The following is a 25,010-nucleotide window of genomic DNA, read 5'->3' as shown; positions in this document are numbered from 1 at the left end:
TTGCAGTCCCTTCACTTTCTCCGGCTGAAGCTCCTCTTCCTTCCAAGAATACAAAAGTACCACATGCTCCTTCACCCGCATCCGTGGTTCATTCACCACATAACAAACGTAAATCTTCATGTTAGTTATTTTCACTTTTATGTGTACAATTCTGTTTTTGCTATAAAATTTTGTTAATCATCATGCTTGTTTACAGGGCCTACTCATCCTCCTACTCTTCCTCCCATTCTTCCTCCTCGGTCCTCCAGGAAGTCAAGGGCACCGCCACCACAAGTTGTGTGGGCATTACCACCCCCACCACCTAATTTAGGTATATACTTATAACAATCCTGTGTCATTCTGATTTGGGTATCATAAGATTTAGGGTAAATTTCACAAAACCCAACTGTAGGTTTTGCACAAAACCCAACTGTAGGTTTTGCACAAAACCCTCCTAAAATGTATAAACTGGAGAAACCCGTTTTGAACTCGTTTCACTAAAATACCATGACCAACAACAGTTAGTTTAAATTTTTTATGTGCTTTGACATGTTTTGAACAATTTTTGCCCTAATACATTTTACTTCTACTGAGAGTCATTTTACCCTTCACATTAAGCCATCTATGACAATTTCCAGTAGTTCAAGGGGGTTTTGTATAATCTTCAAATTTCAGAGGGTTTTATCTGATATATTAAGTTTAAGAAGATTTATGCAAAGTGACCCAAAGTTCAGATGGTTTTGTGAAATTTACCCCAAGATTTATCCCCGATATCTATCTGCATTGCGAACAGTGTAAAATTTTCCATCTTTACTATGGTTGCAGCTTATGGATCTTGTCCAATTTGATTATGTGTTGGCATTTAATTTGTTTTTCATGCAGATTGTAAGCTGTTATCATGCCAAGAACCAGTTACATATCCTCCTCCTGGATCCTTATGTGCATGTGTCAGGCCGATTAAAGTTGGCCTCCGATTAAGCATAGCACTGTATACATTCTTCCCTTTGGTCTCTGAGCTTGCCCAAGAAATCGCACCAGGAATTTTCATGAAACAGAGTCAGGTTCGGGTCATGGGAGCAAATTCTTCTAGCGAGGATCCTGGGAAGACTATTGTCCTCATTGATCTGGTGCCTCTTGGTAGCACGTTTGACTTCAATACAGCATTAAAAATTTATAGCAGGTTTTGGCATAAGCAGGTCATCATAGAATCCTCGTATTTTGGGGATTATGATGTATTATATGTTCTCTACCCAGGTAAGAATATCATTTATTTAAGAACAATTCATTAAATTTGCCATACTTTATTTGGATAGGGTTACCTAGATATTAGTCCCCAAATCATCAACAATTCCATGTTAGTCCCTCAAATCTTTGAAACTGCTCATAAGTCCCTCAAATCCTAAGGGGTCTTGCAATTAGGTCCGTCAATGAGCAAAACACCCCTAAGCTAATGCTTTTTTTTAATCAGAGGGGTTTTGGACGAAATATAAACCGAGGGGTATTTTGGTCATTGAGGGACCACATTGCAAGACCCCTTAGGATATGAGGGGTTTATGAGCAATTTCAAAGATTTCAGCAACAGCAACTATTATGGACCTATTTGAATAATTCAGAAATGTTTCAGAAATGTTTCGTTCACTATTTGGTCCATAATAGGTTCTCAGTACAGACCCATAAATAGGTCCATATATTGAGGTTACGAACTTGCTTTGATGCAGTATATGAAGAACAAAATACCAATAACAAAAGCCAATTAAGGCAGTCGATAAGTTGCCTTTGATTATAACTTCTTACGATTGATATAACTTTGAGTTAATATTCTTGAATTTTCTGATTTATGCAGGCCTTCCTCCATCCCCACCAACACCTGGAGATGTTAGTATTGATGGTGGGCCTAATGGCGGAAATGCAATGACAATGAAACCTCTTGGTGTCAATGTGAAAAAGAGAAAACAAAAACTCAGCAACAGCTTAGTAGTTATTATAGTGCTAGTATCTGTTGTTGTAGTAGTTATTACTATTGGAGCGGCATGGATTCTGATATTAAGATGTAAAAACCGTTCTAATCAACCTCCACCAACATCTCAACAAGAAGTCTCTCCATCTGCTAAGGCTGCAGGTAGATTACATAACTCTCTGTTAAGTGTATATCATCAGAAGTATTGAAAAGCTATGTTACAAATATCATGAACCTTAGGTCCATGCTAAGGCAAGGGGCTGCATAAAATTTCTGATCCACTGAACCACTAATCCCGTTAAGTCATTCATAAAACCATCTCATCTACTGTTTCTTGAATCTTGATGCATCTTGTTGGCAATTCATTCTTTCCTCAAAACTGTGAAATTCACCAGGAAGGTGACCTTCTTTATATCACTTTGATTGTTGCTAGTGTCTCGCTCGCTTTCTTTCTAATACTTCTTATGCATTGTTTTGTATTGACATATCAGTGAAAGAACCATTAACCTAATTCAAATTTTCGAACAGATAGCACAGCATGGTCTATAGTAAATATAGTTTATAATCCTTGTTGACTTCTAGCATTTCTTTTTCTAGAGTATCTATGGAAATTATTGGCATAGTAGTTCTAAATATCTGAGCAAAAAATTGTGGTGTTTTTGAATGACACGTAGACATATACATGACTTACTGTTAATAGCACTGGGATTCTGAACTTTTCATTATTTAATAATAAAAATTTATATTAATTATATTTCTTCATCAAATATTTAATGTCACGAATTCGATTATATACTGACTACCATATTTTTTATCATCATGTTCATATCGATCTACCCTACTTACAGTATACTTTTCATTTCTTGCATTTGTTGGTCTATGTTGCACATATCCAAATAAGGTCATAACTCATGAGTACTATTGATGATAGTAGTAATGGTACTCATTCAATTCAGTAGTCTCTTTTCTACTTCTTGTTAAAAATAATGAATTACAGGGGCTGGACCACCGAACCCTGGAAGTGGGCCCAGTTCTACATCAGCTTCCTTCACCTCGAGCATTCCAGCTCACACTGGATCAGCCAAAACCTTCAATCTAGCTGAAGTAGAAAGAGCGACAGATAGATTCAATGATTCAAGAATTATTGGCGAAGGCGGTTTTGGCCGAGTTTACCAGGGAACTCTTGAAGATGGGACCATGGTGGCCGTGAAGGTCCTCAAGAGAGACGATCAGCAGGGCGGACGTGAATTCCTGGCAGAGGTAGAGATGCTTAGCCGCTTGCATCACCGGAACTTGGTTAAGTTGATAGGTTTTTGCACGGAAGAGAGTGCCCGATGCCTTGTTTATGAACTCATCCCAAATGGTAGTGTGGAATCCCATCTTCATGGTGAGAAATTAAATCTTTATTCTTAGATATTCAGCCCCACATAACATCTGTATATTATGGAGCTTAAAGTTAGATTAGATTCTAATGTTTACCTGACATTTCTAAGAAGCCCTTAACCTAATGTTTCATCTCAATAAGCCCTTATAGTTCTTATTTCCATTCTATTGAGCCCTATGCTGGTTTTCCACCCTAAACGTAGTCAAAAGCACTATTCTGTTAAGGGTAAAGTGGGAATATATCTGGTAGAAAATCCCATGGGCACTCAATAAACTGAAAATAATAAATATAAAGGCTTAATGGGTTATAATATTAGGTTAGAGTCTTCTTAGAAATGTTAGGTAAACGTTAGGGGCTGAACTGAATTTAAGCTCGTATATCATGTCTATATTGCTTTAAATTGTGTAATTCGTCCTCTTTCAGTAGCCATTCAGTTTGTATTTTCAGAGGATACCTGCTTACAACATTGACATGAAAGTAACCTGTTAAACCGTAGGTATGGATTATAGGGTTCATGTGTTAATCCTAGTCCAGTTCTCTGTAATCAGGATATTAACTCAGTTTGGTATCTGATTGGATCTTCTATGATTCAACAATCCTCATGACTTTGATAAGGCATAAGATGCTGCTAGAACTTCTTCACGAAGAAAACATAGTCAACAAGATTTTCCTCATTTGAACACAAGAACCTATTCTCTCTTTGACCGATTTCTCATATGTATCTGTTTAATGGTTTCATATGAAATATCTAATGGGTCATATGTTAAATATTTGAGCTCTCAATAGGAAAAAGAATATGAAGACTTTACTTCTGTCCCCATGGTAGAATATTTAAAGATCGTTTGGAATATATTATGACATTCTTCAATCCGCTCCATTATCCAACACAGTAAGTGATATAGCTCGCTCCTATAATCATAGAACACTAGACTTGCATCATGGCATTTTGTTTCAGTAAACAGTAGAGTTTATCGAATTACTCCTCAATTAAAGAGTAATGGGAAACTGGAAGTTTGAATCCGCTATTTGTCAGAATCCTCCATCTTCCCCTAACCTGTGCAAGGTAACAGCTCGTCAGAAGGCCCTGGAGGGGTGAGCCCTGGGACCGCCCTCCAATGATTAAATGAGAATCTCTCTCATGAAGCAAATGAAAATAGTAAAGCATCAGAAATCCTAGAAAAATTAGGTTAGAAAAGTTACTGCTGTTAATTTCCTTTATAGAAGTTCATATGGTTTAGATGGAAGAGAGAGAACGCATGTCTTCTTCGGACTAGCTATATTAAGGTGGTTATTCTTTGACCGATGTCCTTTATTCCTGGAAAAGGTGAGGCAGCGGATGGCAGACACATGCGGGAAAATATTCTCAACCTGGCTAACGGTCTCCGTTTGGGGGGCTTTCTAAAGAATGGTGTGCGGTTTGTGGGGCTAACATTAGCCAAGATATTTATTAGGGCTTTGATTCCATGCTCTCTTTGAGGGAGAGAGGGGAAACTGCTGACTTCATTTTTCCAATCATGTGCCAGTCACCGTGGGGACACATGACTGCTTAAGTGTCACATAAAATATTTTATGGTGTAACACATTTATTTTGTTTCCAAATAATGGTTGCAAATGTTTCAGTAATAGGGAAAACACAATCAGAAGCAGAACGCCCACATATGGTTCTGAACTTTTTTCTTTTAACTTGCTTAGGATTGGACAAGGAAACTTCTCCACTTGATTGGAATGCACGAATGAAGATTGCACTTGGTGCAGCTCGTGGTCTAGCCTATCTTCATGAAGACTCGAGCCCTCGTGTCATACATCGAGATTTCAAGTCTAGTAATATCTTGCTAGAGCATGATTTTACACCAAAAGTGTCTGATTTTGGATTGGCAAGAACAGCTCTGGGTGAGGGAAATGACCATATCTCCACTCGTGTTATGGGGACTTTTGGGTATGAACGTCTTAAACATTGTTCTTATCTTTTTTTCTTAACAAACAACAACAGCAACATGAATGCCTTCTATCATAAATTTTTGGAGGTTGACCACATAGAATCCTTTTTCTCGATTCATAATCTTTCAGAACTATCTGCTTGATCAAATCAACAGTTAAGACACTCTTATTCATTCAACAAGGTACATTCATTTATTCTAGGCCTAGTAGACCATTTTCATATTATGACCTAGCCTGTCACTTAACTTATGTTTCCATCTCAAATGATTATCCCTCATCCTATACTCAGTTGAAGCTCCATTTAACAACTTATGAATTATTAAAGCACTCACTTCTTATTTTGGACGCAATAATTTTTGGATATAGTATTGTTTCTTAATGTCACATTCTGACCTTTAAAGCTTAACTGATCATATTAACGCCTTTTACGATTGTCCCTTCAACTGCATGGGATGGTACTCTACATGACTATGTTATATGAATAAAGTCCTATTGTCCCATTTTCACTATCATGATGAAGGATTTATACCAGATATAGGCATGGCTACTTCTAGAAGGATCTGGAGCCAAATCCTTCCCGCTCAAATTCAATGTTAGACCACTAAATGAAATATCTAGCTATCAACATTGGAATGTCTAAAAAAATTTATTTTTCTTGTTTGGGTGTGTATGCATCTAGTAGTCACAACAAATATCGCCAAAAGTAGCATATTGCTAAATTTTATGATTTTGGACATACAGTCTAAATCCAACTATTTCATCATGATACAGAAACTAGAAACCTCACGTATCAATTGGCATCAATGTTTATTAGGTTTCACTTAATTGTGGCCACTGAAACTCATTATTTAGGTCATCCATTTTGTGCTCGCATCATAAAAAACCTGAGAAAACAATAGAATTTTTTTTGACAGTTCAAGCGATGTAAACTTGAAATTAGATTTTCTACAACTAATCTTGAAATTAGATTTTCTACAACTAATGCTTTCCAAAATGAGCAAGTAACTCTTTATAACAATAAGGGTTTTTATCGTATTAGACGGCCAAATCGTTGATAACTCTACATTGGAGCCTCAAATCTTCATTTTTTTTTCTAAATTAGACCACCAAATCTTCAAAGCTGTTCAAAATTGGGGCCTTATTTGAAACAACTTAATAGATTTGTGGCTCTTAAAACAACTTCATGGATTTAGGATTCTAATTTAGAAATATGAAAATTTGGGCGTCTAATATAGAATGAACAACGATTCAGTGGTCTAATATAACAAAAACCTTAACAATAAAAAAGTTACAAATCAATTTTTGCCTAAATGTAATTCCTTTCCCCTCTATATAGTTATGTTGCCCCCGAGTATGCAATGACGGGACACCTTCTTGTCAAGAGCGATGTTTACAGCTACGGAGTCGTCCTTCTCGAGCTCCTCACCGGTCGCAAGCCAATAGACATGTCACAACCTCCTGGTCAAGAAAACCTCGTCAATTGGGCCCGCCCTCTTCTAGAGAGCGACAATACCGACGGTCTAGAAAAAATGATCGATCCATCTCTAAGTTCAAGCACTTCAGTGGAGACCATAGCAAAAGTCACTGCCATTGCATCAATGTGCGTGCAACCCGAAGTCTCTCATCGCCCATTTATGGGTGAAGTGGTGCAAGCACTAAGACTTGTGTGTAATGAGAGTGGAGAGCATAGAAGATCATTTAGTTTGGATGATTCTTCGACTAAGGACTCTGATATTAGAATTAGTGCAGGGTCGGGGTTTGAAGATGAGAGAGTGTTCTCAGAATCTAATATATATTTTGCGCCGTCAGGGTTTGGTAAAGATACATCAGGCTCTTTTCGGAGATATTTTAGCTCTGGACCATTGAAGATGGGAAGAAGCGAGGAGTTGTGGGAGAGAGAGAGAGGGTTTTCATCAGGGAGCATGATGAAGAGAGGGATGATGGTTCATAGGTCAAGGTTAGATTTGGAGCGTGGAGAGCAATGGGCATAGAAATGAAAAACTTGGAGATGTTCTCTCAGAGAATTAGCTCGAAAGGAGTTTGGTCATGAATTGCTCGTTCATCAACACTAAAGCTGAAATTTTTTGGTCGGAAAGCAGCTGGAAAGGCATCAGCTCGATTTTGTCCGCACGTTTGAAGATATCTGGGCATTGAAGTTCATTTTGCAAGTTTTAACCCAATTGATGAATGTATTCTATTATCCGGATCAAGGTTGCCGAGGCTTGGGGAGCAGACATCTTTCATGTAAGAATGAAATCGAAATAAAGATGGTATTCTTTTGTAATTTGTAGATTTTTGTAACTCAGTTTTTTCGTCTATTGTTCCTGTAAATTTATAGTTTGTAGAAGGTTAGAGTTCCCGGTTACCTAATAATATAAAATTTCATTTGTACTCCACAGTATAGTCTGTTTTTGCCTTTGGAACTCAGTTCTTTGCACTAGGAAGTATGACCCTTTTGTACCTTCGCTTGATTATGTATCCCCTCCCAACTGTTAGTTTTGTTGTAGTATTTAAGCAGACTACAGGGATTCTCAACTGAAGGAAGTTGTTCTCACTACTTCATTATGTTTTCGTATTTCATCGAATAGCGGATCTTCTCTTATGTACTTCATTATGAAAAATCTTCTCTGATGTACTTCATTATGTTTTCATATTTCATCAAATAGCAGATCTTCTCTGATGTGGGATCCAAATTATTGTTCAGATAGGTATATTGCGAACAACACTTTTATGGGTTTTGTTAACAATTACTTTGTTTTGGGGTGGTTTCCTTTTGTTTTGTGGTGGTGGTTTGTGGGGGGCTCTCTCGCCTCTTTCTCTCTTATCTGACTAGAGTGCGCCAGAATCACTAGTTAACAGAACTCCTAAGTTTCCTCTCATAGTTGATGCTCCAAATTTTGAAAGGTGTAACTTAAGGTATTACTATATTCTAATGCAGACGTTAGTCGTTTAAGTCAAGCTGCCATCTCTTCTAACTAACAACTATGTTGGGAGCACTAGTCAGCAGAACCTCTAGTTTTTCCCTCATAGTTGTGGCATCTCTTCTCACTAACGAGTATGTCAGGAGCACTAGTCAACAGAACCTCTAGTTTTTTCTCAGTTGATGCTTTAAATTTTGAAAGGTGTAACTTAATGTATTAATGTACTCTGATCTAAACATTAGTCATCTGCATCAGGCTTGCGTCTTTTTTTTTTTTTTTTGCCCCCTTCCAGCAACAACTATTTAGTAGTAGTATAATTTGTATCATTAGATTGAATCACCGTGTAAGACGAAATATTACGATACACAAAGCAAATAACCTACACTTCGGGCAACTCACACAGTAACAGATTACATCTTCGTGCGAATGAAATAAAAACATACATCGCATATCAGACACGTCAATACTCTGCATAGCGTGTAACCATCTTGCATCTCATCCTGTAAACAGTAAGCTGTAATGGATGACGAGGCGCTAATCAAAAGCAGTAACATACAACAGAGTTCTAGCATGCAGGAAAGTTAGCAGGTCAAGGCTAAATGACAAAACTGGTTCTCATGATACATAAAGGCAAGAAAAGAGTCATTTGTTGGATATCTTTTACACGCTACCAGAGATAAGAAATGGTCAGGTTCCCTGAGAGAAATGACACTTCTAAAAGAAGTCAAAATAATGAACGTGAATTATAGTTCAAATCTGCATGACCACAGACCAGCAGAAATGAGCAGAGTTCCATATAGAAATACAGAATTATGACACCAAAAATATAAGTCACATCGTCAAAGGTAAGGCTTATAAGATTGGCTGTTACCAGTATAAACCATCGCCCTTTTCTCCCTGTTAAAATTAAACCAACAAAACAGAACTGTATTTTGAAAGCAAAACTTAACAACTCAGGCTAAAAAGCCAATACCATTAAACTCCTAAAACATTCTCAAGCATATGATACTCTTTAATGCCGTTAAATACTAAAAGTTAAAATCTCTATCTTCCATACGGATGATATCTACCATATCCCCGACCTCCACCATAACCACCACCGTAACCACCTCCATAGCCACCATAACCAGTACCAGCACCATATCCACCGGCCCCATACATAGGCCCACCAAAACTAGGCCCAAATCCAGAACCATAGCTGAGGGCGCCACCATAGCCGTAGCCTCGGCCATAAACTCCATCACTTCTTCCACCGTAGTAGAAGCTGCTTGATCGATAACCACCACCATACCCATAAGCATCGGCCCCATATCCATATGTGTTCGCGCTGCCAGCACTGTAGGCAGCTCTACCATTGGGTACTGAATCGAAACCGGGTTTCTTGGGTTCGGCTTTCTTGATCTCAACCTGCATCATGTAGTGTATAAAAGAGCGATCATTGTCAAGGAGACTTGGTCTTTTCGATTGGGTCGTAACGGAATAGGCAAAACTTTAGGTCAAGGCACTCATCAAGAGATTTCAAGCAGTCAATATATGCATTATATATGCTTTTCTGTAGCTCTATTGTGAATGAACAAACTATAGGGTTAAATGTGGATAAACCTCCCCTGGTAAATAGGTTGGGTAATTGAGTTGGGGTGCAATTTGAAAATTCTATAGGGGGGCAAATTATAAATATTAATTGAACTGATATGCAATTTGTAAATTTCTAGGGGTGCAGTTGCACCCCTCGACATCATCTGAATCTGCCCTTGCTTATGATCAAATTAAGGCATAAGAGGGCTGTTATTTTAAGCATTAGCAGAAATAAATATCCTTACTCCTACTCCACTTTTCAAAAAGACTTGGAACAAAACTAACTGAAGTCCCAAAATCACAGAAACCTAAGAAATGGGCGCTTATATTCACAAGCCCTTCAATGTTCTTTTACTTGTGGAAAGGCCGACTCAGTTTAAGTTCCCCACTCAAGAGAACCTAAGAAACAAACGCTTACAATAACTGTTATTGTCCAGCTTCTGATTTAATTTGCAGTAATAAATTACTAATAAAACAAGAGCTGAACCATGCTAGCTGATTACAATTGAAGGTCGTTTTCATCAAGAAAATGGGAACCAAAGCACCAAGATCCAACTATGTTTAAATATAATGGTGAAATGTGAACGAATAAGCTTACCTGCTTTCCTCCAAGATCGTGCATTTTACCCTCTGATATTATCTTTTCAACTGCCTCCTCACTTTCAAATGTGACAAAGCCAAATCCTCGTGATCGTCCAGTGCTGTGGTCAAGCATTATTTGACGCTCAACAACTTTTCCATATGAGCTAAAATGCTCCTTTAGTTCATCTGAAAGTTTCCATGATACATTAGCTGGACTATGGTTAGATGATACAAAATAAAATTTAGTTATTACCTTCAGTGAATGATGGAGGTATACCACCCACAAAGATTTTCTTTGTCTTAGGCCCTCCTCTGGATGAAGACATATCTTCTCTGGGAACTGTCCTCTTCACTTCTACCTGAGTACAGAAATTAGCCAAGCGTTCCCATTATATATTCAATTATCACATAATATTCTTAAACGTGTCAGAAAATAATCCCTACCATTCTCCCATCTATGACATGCTCATCTTCCAAGACCTTGTCGATCACAGATGGATCAGCAAAGGTTACAAATCCAAATCCATGAGGCTTCTGGGTGTGCTTATCCTTCATTATCACAGAGTCGGTAATCTCTCCATACTTTGCAAAGTATTGGGCAAAAGTCTCTGAAACAATACTCAACAATCAGGAAAATAGGCAGTATATAGGTGTTAAAACACACATGCCATACGTAATAAACCAATATTTAATTATAATTTATTTCAAACTATATCTTCTAAATATGCAATGTCATCCTTCTAACTGATAGATAAGGACATTCAGTGACACAAAACAAAGACACAAGCATGCTATGAGTAGTAGTAAAAGAGGAAAAAATAAAATAAAATGAGAACAGAAAATAATCTATACTACAGGCTAAATATGAATAAATGTCTTCTCAAATATTAAAGTTTTAAACAATCAAACGTGCAATATCTAACATTGTATATATACAGGCCACAGAATTAAGAGTACGCAAAAGTGTTGTTAGAACCATTGTGGAAAATTACAGTTTACAATGACAAAATGATCCTGCAAAAACTGACCAGACAAGTAGCTACAAGGAATAAGCAAATACAAACAGATGAAAACTCAAGTCTCTTCAGGAACTGGTACTGGCTACTATCTATAGCTTCCCCCCAATTCTGATGCACTTCCCATTCACTAGTACTCATTCTTATCATCTGTGTATATGCAGGAAATTTACAGTTTAGAATGATATGATGATCCTGAGAAAAGTGGCCAGACAAGTAGCTACAAGGAATAAGCATATGTTAACAGATGTAAACTCAAGTCTCTTCAGAAAATGATAGTGGCTATTACAGCTTCCACCCAATTCTGATGCACTTCCCATTCACTAGAACTCATTCTTATCGTCTCTGCATATGCAGCAACTCTTATTACCTATTCATCAACAGAAAGGGTCTTGATGTTGAACAAGCAAGGTTGAGGCAGCATATGATAATATAGGCACAATAAATAATCAGCAAGGAAGTTAAGGAGAGTTAAAAAGGCATGTGGGGTTGGACAAGGCCACAAGTTTACAGAATACCCCAAACTAGTCGAAGTAAATTTAGAGGATGACTATCTTTGAAAAGGATAGCATGGTAGAGGCCACCATACATTCAAGAACACCATAATCATCAATCACACCCCCACCACAGCCAGTAATATAATGTAGTCTTTTGCAATTATAATTGCAAAAGGGAGCCAGTTTTTGTCAAAAAAATTATGGGGAAATTGGTTGCAGGACAGTATTAGAACAAGTGTCTTCTTTTTGGAACTGCAATTGCCGTAAAATAATATGACTATCTATTAAGAGGATGGGGGTCATATAGACCACCTTACATTCAGAAACACCATAACCATCAATCACACCCCCACACCAGCCAGTAATATAACGTAGTCTTTTGAAATTATAATTGCTAAAAGAAGCCATTTTTTGTAAAAAGTAAAAAACATTATGGCCAAGTTGGTTGCAGGACAGTTTCGGAGGAAGTGAAGCCATTTTTTGTAAAAACATTATGGCCAAGTTGGTTGCAGGACAGTTTCAGAGGAAGTGTCTTATTTTTGCAACCGCAGTTGCCACAAAACAAACAGTTGCAATTGTAACTTATAGTTGCCTCTCGAATTTGCAACTGTCATTAACTAACCAAACAAATCCTCAGTCCTCTTGAAACCATAAGGATGAACAGAAGCTTGCAATTAACAACACCAGGATAGTCCAAAATATACGGTGTATGAGCCTACCTTTAAAATCACTATGTACAACTGGTTCATACATTTTAAGAAAGCTTGAATGTACATCTTTAAGTAACACTTTTGACAGTCAAAAAGAAACACTTTTCTACAAAGAACGCAGCAATATAGAACAAAATAATTTCTGTGTGCTGCCTCATATATATTCGGAAGAGGATATACCAAAAGACCAGACAACACTTACTGATCAAAATACCATGACAAGGAACCATTAAATTGGCACTGTTCCTTTACTTTCACTTATTGGAGGGACTAGGGTGGGTTCATGTTTATTCTGAAGAGGATATACCAAAAGACCAGACAACACTTACTATTCGAAATACCATGACAAGGATCCATTAAATTTACTTCACTTGTAGCAACTTTCTGTAATATTCAAAGGCCTTAAGTTTGCTGTAACCCCTTCATCATCAACTGAAACAGCAGAAAACCACCATTCAAAATTAAATCAACACTGTGAGGTGATTATACAGTTAAGGCAAGATGGTTAGACTTTCAAGACTAAGAATCTGACGTTCATTTCTTCTAATAATTTTTGTTACAATGCCCCATCAAGCCTCATGATGTCGCAAGAAATCTAAAATAACAGAAACTTGGTATTAGTATATCTTTTGCATTCCCAAAAAATTGGCAAAAGATGTACCATTCTCTCCATATCTAGTGGGAGGCATTAATTCAGATCTTCATAAACTAGTTAAAATATACTATTCTCTACGACGACCAAGCTTGCTACAACACCATCCATTCTTCACTTGGGGCCCCAGGTGATGCCAGAAACTGATCTTGTTACATATGCAACGTAGATGAAACTTCCATCTTAATCTAAATAACTAGACTCCAAATATTAATCCAGCTAATTAAAAAAAACTCTGGAACGCCCTTGCTTCACAGCTTACTGCAAGTGCATGCAGATTTGCACTCAACCTCGCTAAATATAAAATGGTATAGTAACACAAAAACAAGTATGAAACTAGCTAAAGGTACAATGACTGAGTATACCCCTCCATGCTATAAAAATAAGAGGTGCAAATAGAGTGGACAAGGAGCTGATCTAGGTATTGTCACATTTGCAGTTGTCTCATTTTCATAACAAATACTACAAATAGAAATTTTATTGAAAATCAAACTCAATGTCTAAATTTTGTAGTAACAAATCTGAATTTGGATAAAATACTGGTATCGGCAACATATTAATGTACTGAAACAAAAAGTGGATTAAATTAACCTTTAACTTTGAACTCTTCCTACATTAGAATGAAAAACACATAAAACATCATGAGCATGACATGTGCTAAATCAGGATATATTACAATGTTGAATATAATGTAGACACATGTGAACCATTGGATATTCTGTACATTTGGATTAATATGTCATTTTAAGCACTCCAGGCAGCTACCAAGGCTCTAGGAGGTGCAGAGACTCAGTGGATATTCTGTACAATGTTGAATATAATATTGGTACATGTGAGCAGTTGGATATTCCGTACATTTGGATTAATATGTTATTTTAAGCAGCCCAGGTAGCTACCAAGGCACTAGGAGGTGCAGACTCATTTGACCCAGGCAGGCTATATCACTTGAAGGTGCAGAGGCTCAGGCTATGTTTGGCATTCCAAAACAATATTGGACTAGGACTAGGCTTTACGTAACTAGGTTACAGTTGTTCATATAGGGGTTGGTAAAAAACAAAACTAGTTTAAAAGCTAAAATTTGAACTAAAAAGGACTAGCAAATTGGTCCAAGTTTTTCCAAAATAAAAACTAGTTTTTGGACCATGCTTGTATCCATTAAACTAGTTCTTTGGAGTTGTCAAACGCACCCTCATTGTGCTAAATCAAGTTTATTACAATGTTGAATATAATATAGATAAATGTGAGTACTTGGATATTCTGTATATAGAGACTCAGTGGACCCAGGAAGGATATATGAAGTGTCAGACTGCTGTACAACGTTCTTAAGCATGCTACTTACTATTTTAGCCCCCTTAACGACCTACAGAGGGCATGATCATTTGACCTAAGTCTACTAATTATCTCTCTATCTACACACGCACATATTAAACTTTCTCTTCACATTACATGCATTTCACAGGGGAAAAAAAACACGTAAGCAAACAATTACAAGTAAATGCACAACTAACTTACACAAGATAAAGATTTAACAAAAGAAACCAGACAATGTTATTCATAGATGAAAGTAAACTATATTTACATGTAGAGCAACTTACAAAATGAAGGACCACATGCACTATTTTCATGAAGACATAAAAAATGAAAGTAGAAGTACTACGCATCCATTATGGAATCTCCTAACGGTGTTTGCACATGAACATTAAAAAATGTGTTGTCACCCTTAGTGCTTTCCAAGTTCAAAAAGTTGAGAAGGGATGATTGAAGAGGGAGCAAGGCCTAGTAGTGCAAGTTTGATATCTTTCTTCCTTTGGGCAAGTCTTATAGAATTTTAGTGAACTTAAGAAGTCTCTCTTTTTCAAGAGGAACTCTTAAGATTTTTCCTCTATTGAATGTGCTATTGTAAAGATAGGAAGATAGGCTGCAATGTTTGTATTAATACTTCGAAGTTGACAAGTTCATCTCCTAGGAAGGAGCAAAATTATTAGCTAAAAAAAAACGGATGAGGTCCACCAACTCCGATGTGAAAAACAAAATGGGCTTCACCACAGGGTTTCACCACTATTCTTGTTCTCAATGGTTCATTTAGTAAAATGAACTGTCATCTCAGCCCTATTTATAAGAAGGCTATAATACTCTACTTTTTTTTAATTCCAAAAACCCTCTAAACTTTGGGGAGTTCCACAAAACCTCCCAAACTTTGAGAATGTGTCACGACCGGGGTTAAAGGAGTAGATCAAATGTCTAAAATACTAGGGGTGCATATGGTCCTGATACGGCTCGGATATGATGCTCACAATATCCATATCTGCTTGTCATTCACGGAAACTGATATGTCTCATTAAGGAATACTCATATCAATATCTGCTAATATCGAATACCAATACGGATATACATGCGAATATGCACGCAGACATACTTACGTAATTCTCTGGACCCCCTTTAAACCGTCGTACAGTTCTTGAGAACTGATTCTCGATACATTTGCAACCCGATCTCCTCCAATACACAAATCGATTCTCTAAAATTGACGTAGCGCTTTCAAGTATGCTGGAAGTCGGGAAGCAAAGTCTCTTTGCGTGCACATGCACAAGGATGTTTTTATATGTTTCAATGAAACTATTGCAGTACGCTTTAGTATGTGTAAGCTATCCAAAGTTAGTAATTAACCCTAGATCACTGTCGTTTTAACTGAAATAAAGACTGAGACAAGACAATAAATTAACAATAAAATATATGAGTTAATGACTTTACTATAACTAAATATTGAAATGCATAATTAGCTTTCTAGTTTCTAAATTTCTACTCTACATTTTGAAAAATGGTAAATATACCCAAAAAAAATTACAATGTATTACGTATCAAACTTTCATACCGAAGCAGGATACCCCCTCAAATCCAAATTTTAAAAGTGGTGAATTGCTTACTCGATTTCGTACCAGAACCAACTACATACCGTGAACCATGTAACTATGCATGCAGATACTAAATGGATATGAAAAAACCAAATAATATCGAAAAAAATATAGTTAATATGATAAAAAAGAGTTTATTAATAAGTTCCTTATATATAAAAAGCAAAGCTTGGTTCTCTTGATCATCAAAATTAGTCTCAAATCTATTAATCTAAGGTTTAAAACAATTGCAACTGTATGATCAACATATATTCAAATATTTTGGATATAGGTCCAAAATTTCACTACATAATCGTATCTGTAACCATATCTTATCAGTTAGATATTTTAGTGAGCATATATGTATCCTAATAGATATAGATATGGATACGGATATACTTGTGAATATGGAATTTTTGTGCACCCCTAAAAATACAATTTACAAAAAAATGAGGGATTAAAGAAAATTAATTTTATGACTAGGGACAAAATTATCGATTTTTTGGACACATGAGGAGCATATGATATGTTAAACTTAATGTTATCAGTCATGGAAGCAAAGTGAGACAATTCTAGGAGTTCTGTGGAATTTATAGCGTTCAGGGGATTATTTGAACACGGCCCAAAGTTGGAGTATTGGAGAGGGGTTTTGTCAAAATTTCCTTCATAAAATTAAAAGATGCACTCTTTTCACATTTGTGATCTTGTAATAGTTTTACAAGCATAGAACTATAGAAGCATGCATTTTAATAACAGATAGTTTATAGACTATGAGGTCTTTTTAGTTACATTATCTCATCTGAAAAAATCACTTTACCGCCACTTTATACACAACTAGAAGATCATAAGAAATTCCTTTTTTTTTTAGAACTTTGATTACATGTAGATTAATGATTAGAATGCGCTAGGCACCAGACAACAACCCTAGCACCCAAGCATCGAGGCGAGCACTTAAGCGGCACATAGGCATTTTAAGGATCAAAAGGAAGGCTTCATTTCAAAGATTCAATATACATTTTGAATTAGCTCTTCACTTCATCCGTTACTATGTCTAAGCGAGTATTATACCTCTTTTTGATGCGTTGCAATAAGTGACCCATGCTCCCCTAAGCTCCCATAACATAAGCCGGGGGCCTAAGTACCGCTTGGGCCTAGGCAGGTAGACATACTGCTTTTAAAACAATGGTGTGGATCAATGTGAATGAAGTAAATCATCAACTTTTATTGCATATTGTACATTGCACGTGTGGGCATAATTAGTTTATAAATACTCTGGGAGTATTAATGCCTCTCAAATATGTAGACACAAACATCAATCTCTTGAATTTTTGCCAATAATGATGCTAACTGAGTCTAACAATGTGTGAAAAACGCCAACTACATTGGTTTGTAATGCCTAGCATTTCAACTACATAATTTCTAAAATTTCCTTTATAATTACCAATACAAAAGAACAAGCAGGAAGAGAGAAATATTTCTCCACGTGAAATAAATTCTTTAAGCCTTCAAACCTATCATGGTTTTAGTTTCTAAAATTTTTCTTAATTTAGCAAAGGCCATATAGAGTCATATGTAATGCTTGGTAGTATTTCAAACTCTCATACAACAGACAACTAGTAATAAGCATTTGCGAAGAATGCTAGATTTTGCTCCCAAAATTTCATTTATTTCCAATAAGAGAATAACAACAATTACAAAGTAATTGAGACAAGTCAAGATATATATGTTAATGGTCTAGCAGGTCAAATTTATTCATCCACACACTTTGAAAGATAGGAAAGCCCATCAATATTAAGCAGGTGTTTCTGAAAGAAAATTTAAAGCTCTAATTCTGTTTAGTTTGCAACTTTGAAGTGGCACTTACCTAAGTATTGGTATTAACAAGATTCCAATTTGATCAGAAGTGTAATCGAAGTTATGTGGCTAACAAGCAAGTTGATCAACTAGAAACAAACATTATCATGTTAAAAAAGAATTTCTGAAGATAGTAGACAGGGGTATTCCTGAAATGTTGGCTTACTTTGGAATATATACAGATACTCCTACCATATATAATCCAAATCTATCAAAGAATATACACCAAAATTGTGTACTAAGTAGGAAGGTAATTAGTAGAATATGTTACGACACACATTTAGTTTAGTATCAACACATCAGTAAACCAAGGAATTCTCAGCTGTTCAACTAAGAAAAGAAGTGCATCAGACACATGGTATTCAGTAATAATTCCAGTAGAAAGTAAACCAATTATCATCATATTATCCAAATTAATAACATCACTTCAGCAGATATTCTAGGAAATGTTTCACTCATAACACGATGACATTATAATGCTCAATTAAGAGATCAAAAGTTAGCTATTATAATAGAAGCAGCAAATAAAATACAATGGAACAGTATTGCATACCTTCAGTAGTCTCCCAAGCAACACCTCCAACAAAGATTTTTCTACCAAACAAGAAAAAACTAGGGTTATCTTCAGTCTCTCTCCTAATTTTCCATCGGCTGAACCCAACCAAATGCTAAACCCTAGAAATCTACAAACACTACAATCTACAACAAATTTGAACAAATCCAAACAAAATCTACCCTAATTTCCATTCTACTAACCCTGAATCAGACGAAGACGATCCATCAACGCCCTGCTTCATCTCCTGACCTGCACTATCTACGTTACCTAAGACAACCTCTTTGCTCTCGGTTTCTCTCTCCTCTTCCTCTTCTTCTACCTCTTCAATGACCTCCTCTTCTACTTCCTCTTCCACTTCTTCTTCCACCTCCTCGTACTCTTCATCGTCGACGCCGCTAATGGCGGCGACCTTCTCCTCTGAGAGCTCCATGGATTGTTGCTCCGCGTATCTAAGAGACCTGCAAAAGATTGGAGGTTGTTGGAAGCTGAAACCCTAGATTTTGAGCAAAAACCACAAAAAAATCGTACCTTCGGATTTGGTAAATAAACCCTAGAGAACGGGGGACGAGGGAGGGGAGAAGAGAAAGGGGGGTGGATTTTGAAAATGGAGAGGGTTGTTGGTGGACTTTTAATGAAAAGAATGGGCCGATAAATTTGTTTTCTTGTTATGGGCCTTTCATTAACTTTTAACATTACTCAAATGGTATGGGCCAATAATATGTTTAGTGCACTGGCCCTTTTAATTAATGTTTGCGTTGCTCAAATATATATAGGGACCAATGATCTGTCGGTTGCCCGTCATCAGGTTGAATTCCTTTCAACCAAGTTAGGGGGGGTTAGTCACCTAGAACTTTTTAAGTAGAACTGGGATAATTGGTAAAGTGGGATAATATTTTGACACTGGGATAATTTAGTGGAACAATGATGGGTAATTCTTAAAGTGTGATAATTTGGTAGGATAATTTGGTGGGATAATGATGGATAATATTATGAAGTTGCATAATTTGGTAGGATAATTTGGTGGGGGTAATGGTGGATATAAATTACTATTGTTAATAATTGTATATTAAAAATAATATAATATTAATAAGCAAATTCTAGTAATAACTATAAAATATAATGCAATTAAGCATCACTATTCATCTCAAATAATAAAATAATTTATAAATAAATAAAAATCTAAATCCCTAGAGTGACTCGACTTCCATCATCCCACATGACTTATATCATCCCACATGGCATCACCCTTTGGACCAATCTCATCATGATTACTAAAACCAAATCAGCAAATAAATGAAATGTACACAGGAATCATCCATGGCCGCTAAACAGATGATCGACAGATGAACTATAAATATCCCAATCAATTTACTGAGCCGATTTAATAATAATAGATATCACCATTAACCATTCAACATCTAATCATCAATGTGATCGCAAAATTGCTTTCTAACTTATAAAAAAACATAAATAGCATGCATATCTTTAGCACTAACCCACCAACACTATTTTCTTAACCTAAACCACTGTTGTGGAGAGTAAACTTAGATCAAATAAATAATAATAAAGTAATTTAACGTCAAAAAACAATCAATAAAGTAATACATTTTGAAGATAATAATAAAAGATCTAATCATCACAAAAACAAAGTAAAGACAGAAAAATGAACGGATGATTGACTTCATGGTAGAGAAATTTTCTAGGCAGAGAAACTAACCAAGAGGGAGGGAGGTGGGGTTTCACTTTTTTTTCCCCAATTGTATTCTTTCCAATGTGTGGGATAATTTGAGAGATGAGAACTTATGGTTATATATATAGGTAGTATAATTTGTGGGATAATTATGACCAATTATCCCAATTCTAATTCTAGTAGAATTCTACTTGACTAACGCACCAAAAAAATAATACAGTTCTAGTTCTACAAAAGTTCTACTTGACTAACACTATAAAAAAATATCCCATTTCCTAGTTCTATGTGACTAACACCTTAAAATTTTATCCCACAAATTATCCTAGTTCCAGTTTTAAGTTCTAGATGACTAACCCCCCCTTATTGAAATTTTAATTATTTAGTATATTATTCCAATTTCATTGTCTGATGCTATCATGAGGAATAAACTTTAATAGATTTTTGAGACCATCTTGACTGCAGTTTTACTCAGCACCAATTTCTTAACAAATTACTCTTGTTTCCTTCTGAGATCGGAGCTCAATACATAGAATGATGCATGCCGTTGTTGAAAGTCTTTAATTGACAACTTTTCTATCTAGTGTGGATAGAAACAAACTTATTGTTCTTAAAGGTCAATTTCCCTGCATCAAAAGAAAATTTTGAGCCATTTGAGATTTGCCTACAATACTTTCCTTTTTCTACCAATTTGGATTGCAATGATAACAACTTTTCAAAAACCGGCTTAGATACACGTGACAAAAGATTTGAACCTAAATGCTTTGATGTCATGTCAGACCACCACACTAATACTCTAAGGGGGTTATTGGTTGGTGTAATTTTGGGGTAAGTGGGATAATTTTTGAGACTTTATTTTATGATGTTATTCATTGGGATTAAGATTTCACTTTAATGTGTTATTCATTGGGACAATGAGATTGGAACAATTACCCCCACTTTTCCAAAATTATCTCACTTCTATACAAACTTTTTGACCTAACCTACAAAAATTACACCATTCTTAACTTTGGGACAATCATGAGAAAAGTGGGATAATTTTGAAGCACTATTTTATTAAATATCTAATATATGTTAATTGTATTATACTAATATATAATATACTTAATTATATTATATTATAAAATTCTATTATAACGAAAGATAATAAAATATTATATAATATTATCTAATATAACATTATTATATATCATTATTTAACATATTGACGTTAATAGTTATTTTATTATATTTATATAATATTAGTTATTATATTTTTTTTTTTATTATTATATTGATTTATATTATTTAATATTATATTTTATTATTAGAATTAAAAATATTAATGAGTTACTTTTATTATATAAAAATATTGTTATTAAATATAGTTTTTATATACTTTAATATATATATCATTAAGTTATATTATATATGTAATTTATTATATAATAATTTACCTATTTTCTTTTATTACTTATTATATTAATTAATAGTTTTAAATATATATGTTGGGAGCTGTCCAATATTATGATAGTTATAATATTAAATAATATCTTTATTAATACAATTAAAAAGTATAATAAATTACTACATATAAAGTATGATAATATATATATAATTAATATAATATAATATATTATTTAATAATATTGAACATATTAATAGTATATTACGATTATTATAAATATTATATTTTAATAAGGAGTCATGTCATCAATTATTCTATTTAAATTATAGTAATTATCATAAAATAAAATATTATATTATATTTTTAATAATAATATAATATTTTAAATAATATTATATTGAATTAAACAAAATATTATAATATTTGATTAAATATTATATTAAATATATTGTTTGTATATTATATCAATTATTATATATTATATCATATTATTATAATATATTATATTAAATTAGTTAATAACATTAAATATAGGTATAATTAATTAGTAAATATAATATAATATATTATAGTTTAATAGTAAAATAATGTATTACATTATAATAACATACCAAATAATATGCTAAACCAATTAGGTAAATTAATTTAGACTTAATTGATAGATAAGTATTATACTTTGATAATGTGTGACATCATCAATTATTTCACATGAATTGTCAAATCAAAGCTTCAAATTGTCCCATTATCCTAAATTGTCCTACTTTACACCACTCAAAATAACTCAAAAGGGATAAAATTATTCCATTGGAACAATTATCCTACTTATCCCCAACTTGTCCCAACCAATTGTGTGCAACGGAACAGAAAGAGCATGAACATAAACAAGATCAAATTACAACCAATAGATAAAACAAGAACCCAACAATACAAGATACAGATTTTACGTGGTTCGGCAAGTTGCCTACGTCCACGGGGCAAGAAGGGGATAGATTTTACTATTAGAGAGAGTACAAATAGAGATTACAAATTTACTCAAAACTCACAAATTAATCTCTCAAACAAAGCTCTCAAATCTCTCACCAAATCTTCCAAATACATAGCTCAAAAGTCTCTCTTTTTGCTTTAAAGAAACCCTAAAAAAACTTGTTATTATTTATATCAAATATAAAACCCAAACAGATCAGGAAACCAAACCCAGGCCTGTATTCGAGTAGCGGTCGACCACACCTGTCGCCGCGGTCGACCGGACAGAACGACAGAAACTCAAAAATCGATTACAGGGTCCGCGATCGACCGCACTTGATGCCGCGGTTGATCGGTTCAGAAATCCAAAAATACCCCCTGTAGTGTGCACGTTTACGGTCGACCACACATATTGCCGCGATCGATCGGACAACACCCAAGTGTCTCCTGCTTTGTTTTTTTCCTGAATTTTTTTGTCATTTTCGCTGTTTCTATAATTCTCCACCTTGACGAAGTTTCCTCAAAACTGAGACGACACCAATACCAACCAAACATCTCACTTGTTGCGTCCAATACGAAGTGGAATTAATCCACGATAACGGACTCAATCCACAATAAGTCGGGAACCAAAATAAGAACGCGAACAATCTCCACCATGTTGGTATCAACTCATCAACTGGCTGCATAAAAAATGACGGCATACGTATCCTATTGCCCAAGGAGTCAAGCCTCACGTAGTTCACCCAAATGGCCTCCAAAAGGCTCTCAACACCGAAAAATGTTCAATAACTCCAAACAATGACCAAATTTTACCCCGATGACAACTTTGGTCAACATATCTACCGAATTATCCTTTGTGTGGATCTTCTCCAATATAACATCTCCATCATCCAAGACGTCTCGAACAAAGTAAAATCTAATATCAATGTGCTTAGTGCGTGCATGATATACCTGGTTCTTTGCCAAATAGATAGCTGACATGCTATCACACTTCATCCTGATGGTCTCCTGTGCAATTCTCAAGTCTTCTAATAATCCCTGCAATCAAAAAGTTTCCTACACAGCTTTAGTCAATGCCATATACTTAGCCTCCGTAGTGGAGAGAACCATTGTAGAATGAAGTGTACACCTCTAACACACCGGTGCTCCTACCAATATAAATACATGTCATATAGTAGACCGGCATTTTGTTAGACCTTAGAGGGGGGTTATTAGGGTCTTATGCTAATCTAATCTGATTTTATGTCAATTAAAACTAATTAACAAGTTATCCTAGCAGGTATAAAATACAACAAGATATATGAGCTAGGATAAGCAATATGAACAAAGAGATATATCCTAGCAATGAGATATACTATGAGATATATGCAAGGATATATAATTAACACAAGGGTAAACAATCTAAACTAGATAGTGAGCAATATAATCAACAAGCAATATACAAAGGCGATATAAGATATGAACATAAAAAATAAGTGCGCCAATGCAATCACAAACAAACGATATGATTACGGAGTTCGGTCCCCACAACCTACGTCTCCGCTCCTCACCTCGAGGAGATCTCCACTATCACAACCAGGTTTTCTACGTTTACCCGAACAACATTTACACCTCATAATATGGTTTTCTAGTTTACCGAAAACTCTACAAATAACACACTATTGTAATCCCACTCTACACCCTCTCAAATGTTGAACTAGACGTGTCTCCCTCAAGTGCTCGGATACAACCTCTCTTTAGGTTCGTCAACCGACGCCACTCCTCTTGGGACGATCCCCGACTCTCGTTACACACTTCTCTCGGTGTACAAATGTATTACAAAGTGATCCTCACAATAAGCACAATTACAATAAATGATTGTTCTCTAATATGGACGAGAACACAATAAAAGCTCACATTCAATTGTTACAACACTCACCAACCCAAATATACTATGTATAAAAATACAATAAGCTCAATGTGGGTGTGTATAAACAATAAGAGAAATAAAATCTAAACTCAATATAAAAACTAGCTTTAAAGAATGATAATCAAACAAATATGCAAATGTAAAGCTAGATAAGAGTTTAGAAATACTTCTCTGAAAAACAAGATGGAGAGATGGATTAAGATGAATCTCAATCAATATAGATGATCTCCTCCACTTGTGTAAAACTATTTCCCAAACAAAAACTCTTTTAAACAAACACTAAACAAACTTCAACCCTTGTTAAACTTTTGTTTAAAAACTCTTTGGATTGCCAAGAGAACTGAGATCAATGTGGTATTTATAGCCTCCCAAAACCTTAGCCAAAAACTCTAAACAAAAGACCAAAAAACCCACAGAATCGAAAATCAGATTCTGTACAAAAATAGCCCTTGGAGTGACGACGGTCGACCGTGAAAATCTCACGGTCGACCGCGAGCCACTTTCGAGACTTGGAAATTTCCAGAAACTTTGGCGGTCGACCGTGAGAATTTT

General features: G+C 35.3%; 2 protein-coding genes across 6 annotated transcripts in view; one reads left to right on the top strand and one right to left on the bottom strand.

The window, feature by feature from the left end:
* LOC109828770 (proline-rich protein 36-like) overlaps window positions 1-7,654 on the top strand; it is a 14,579-nt gene extending 6,925 nt beyond the window's left edge. For 4 of the 5 annotated variants that reach the window (XM_020395693.1, XM_020395694.1, XM_020395698.1 and 1 more), the window contains 7 exons: window positions 7-120; window positions 197-310; window positions 862-1,233; window positions 1,823-2,098; window positions 2,934-3,323; window positions 5,013-5,256; window positions 6,595-7,654. In XM_020395693.1, the coding sequence (XP_020251282.1) occupies window positions 7-120; window positions 197-310; window positions 862-1,233; window positions 1,823-2,098; window positions 2,934-3,323; window positions 5,013-5,256; window positions 6,595-7,249 (2,165 nt within the window). In that variant the 3' untranslated portion in view covers window positions 7,250-7,654. The remainder of the gene's footprint in view (window positions 1-6; window positions 121-196; window positions 311-861; window positions 1,234-1,822; window positions 2,099-2,933; window positions 3,324-5,012; window positions 5,257-6,594) is intronic. The other variant, XM_020395695.1, reaches the window with a different exon arrangement.
* Window positions 8,900-19,126, bottom strand: LOC109828769 (heterogeneous nuclear ribonucleoprotein 1). Its single transcript, XM_020395692.1, has 7 exons — window positions 19,041-19,126; window positions 18,713-18,970; window positions 18,510-18,550; window positions 10,781-10,944; window positions 10,590-10,695; window positions 10,353-10,522; window positions 8,900-9,586 (listed from the first exon to the last, which is right to left on the bottom strand). Exons 2-7 carry the CDS (start codon window positions 18,940-18,942, stop codon window positions 9,224-9,226), a joined length of 1,074 nt encoding a protein of 357 aa, XP_020251281.1. The 5' UTR covers window positions 18,943-18,970; window positions 19,041-19,126; the 3' UTR covers window positions 8,900-9,223.

The sequence above is a fragment of the Asparagus officinalis genome, chromosome 1 (genome assembly GCF_001876935.1).
Source record: "Asparagus officinalis chromosome 1, Aspof.V1, whole genome shotgun sequence".
Lineage (NCBI taxonomy): Eukaryota > Viridiplantae > Streptophyta > Magnoliopsida > Asparagales > Asparagaceae > Asparagus > Asparagus officinalis.
The sequence above is the reverse complement of the archived record's forward strand: the minus strand, read 5'-3'. Positions and strand labels throughout refer to the sequence as shown.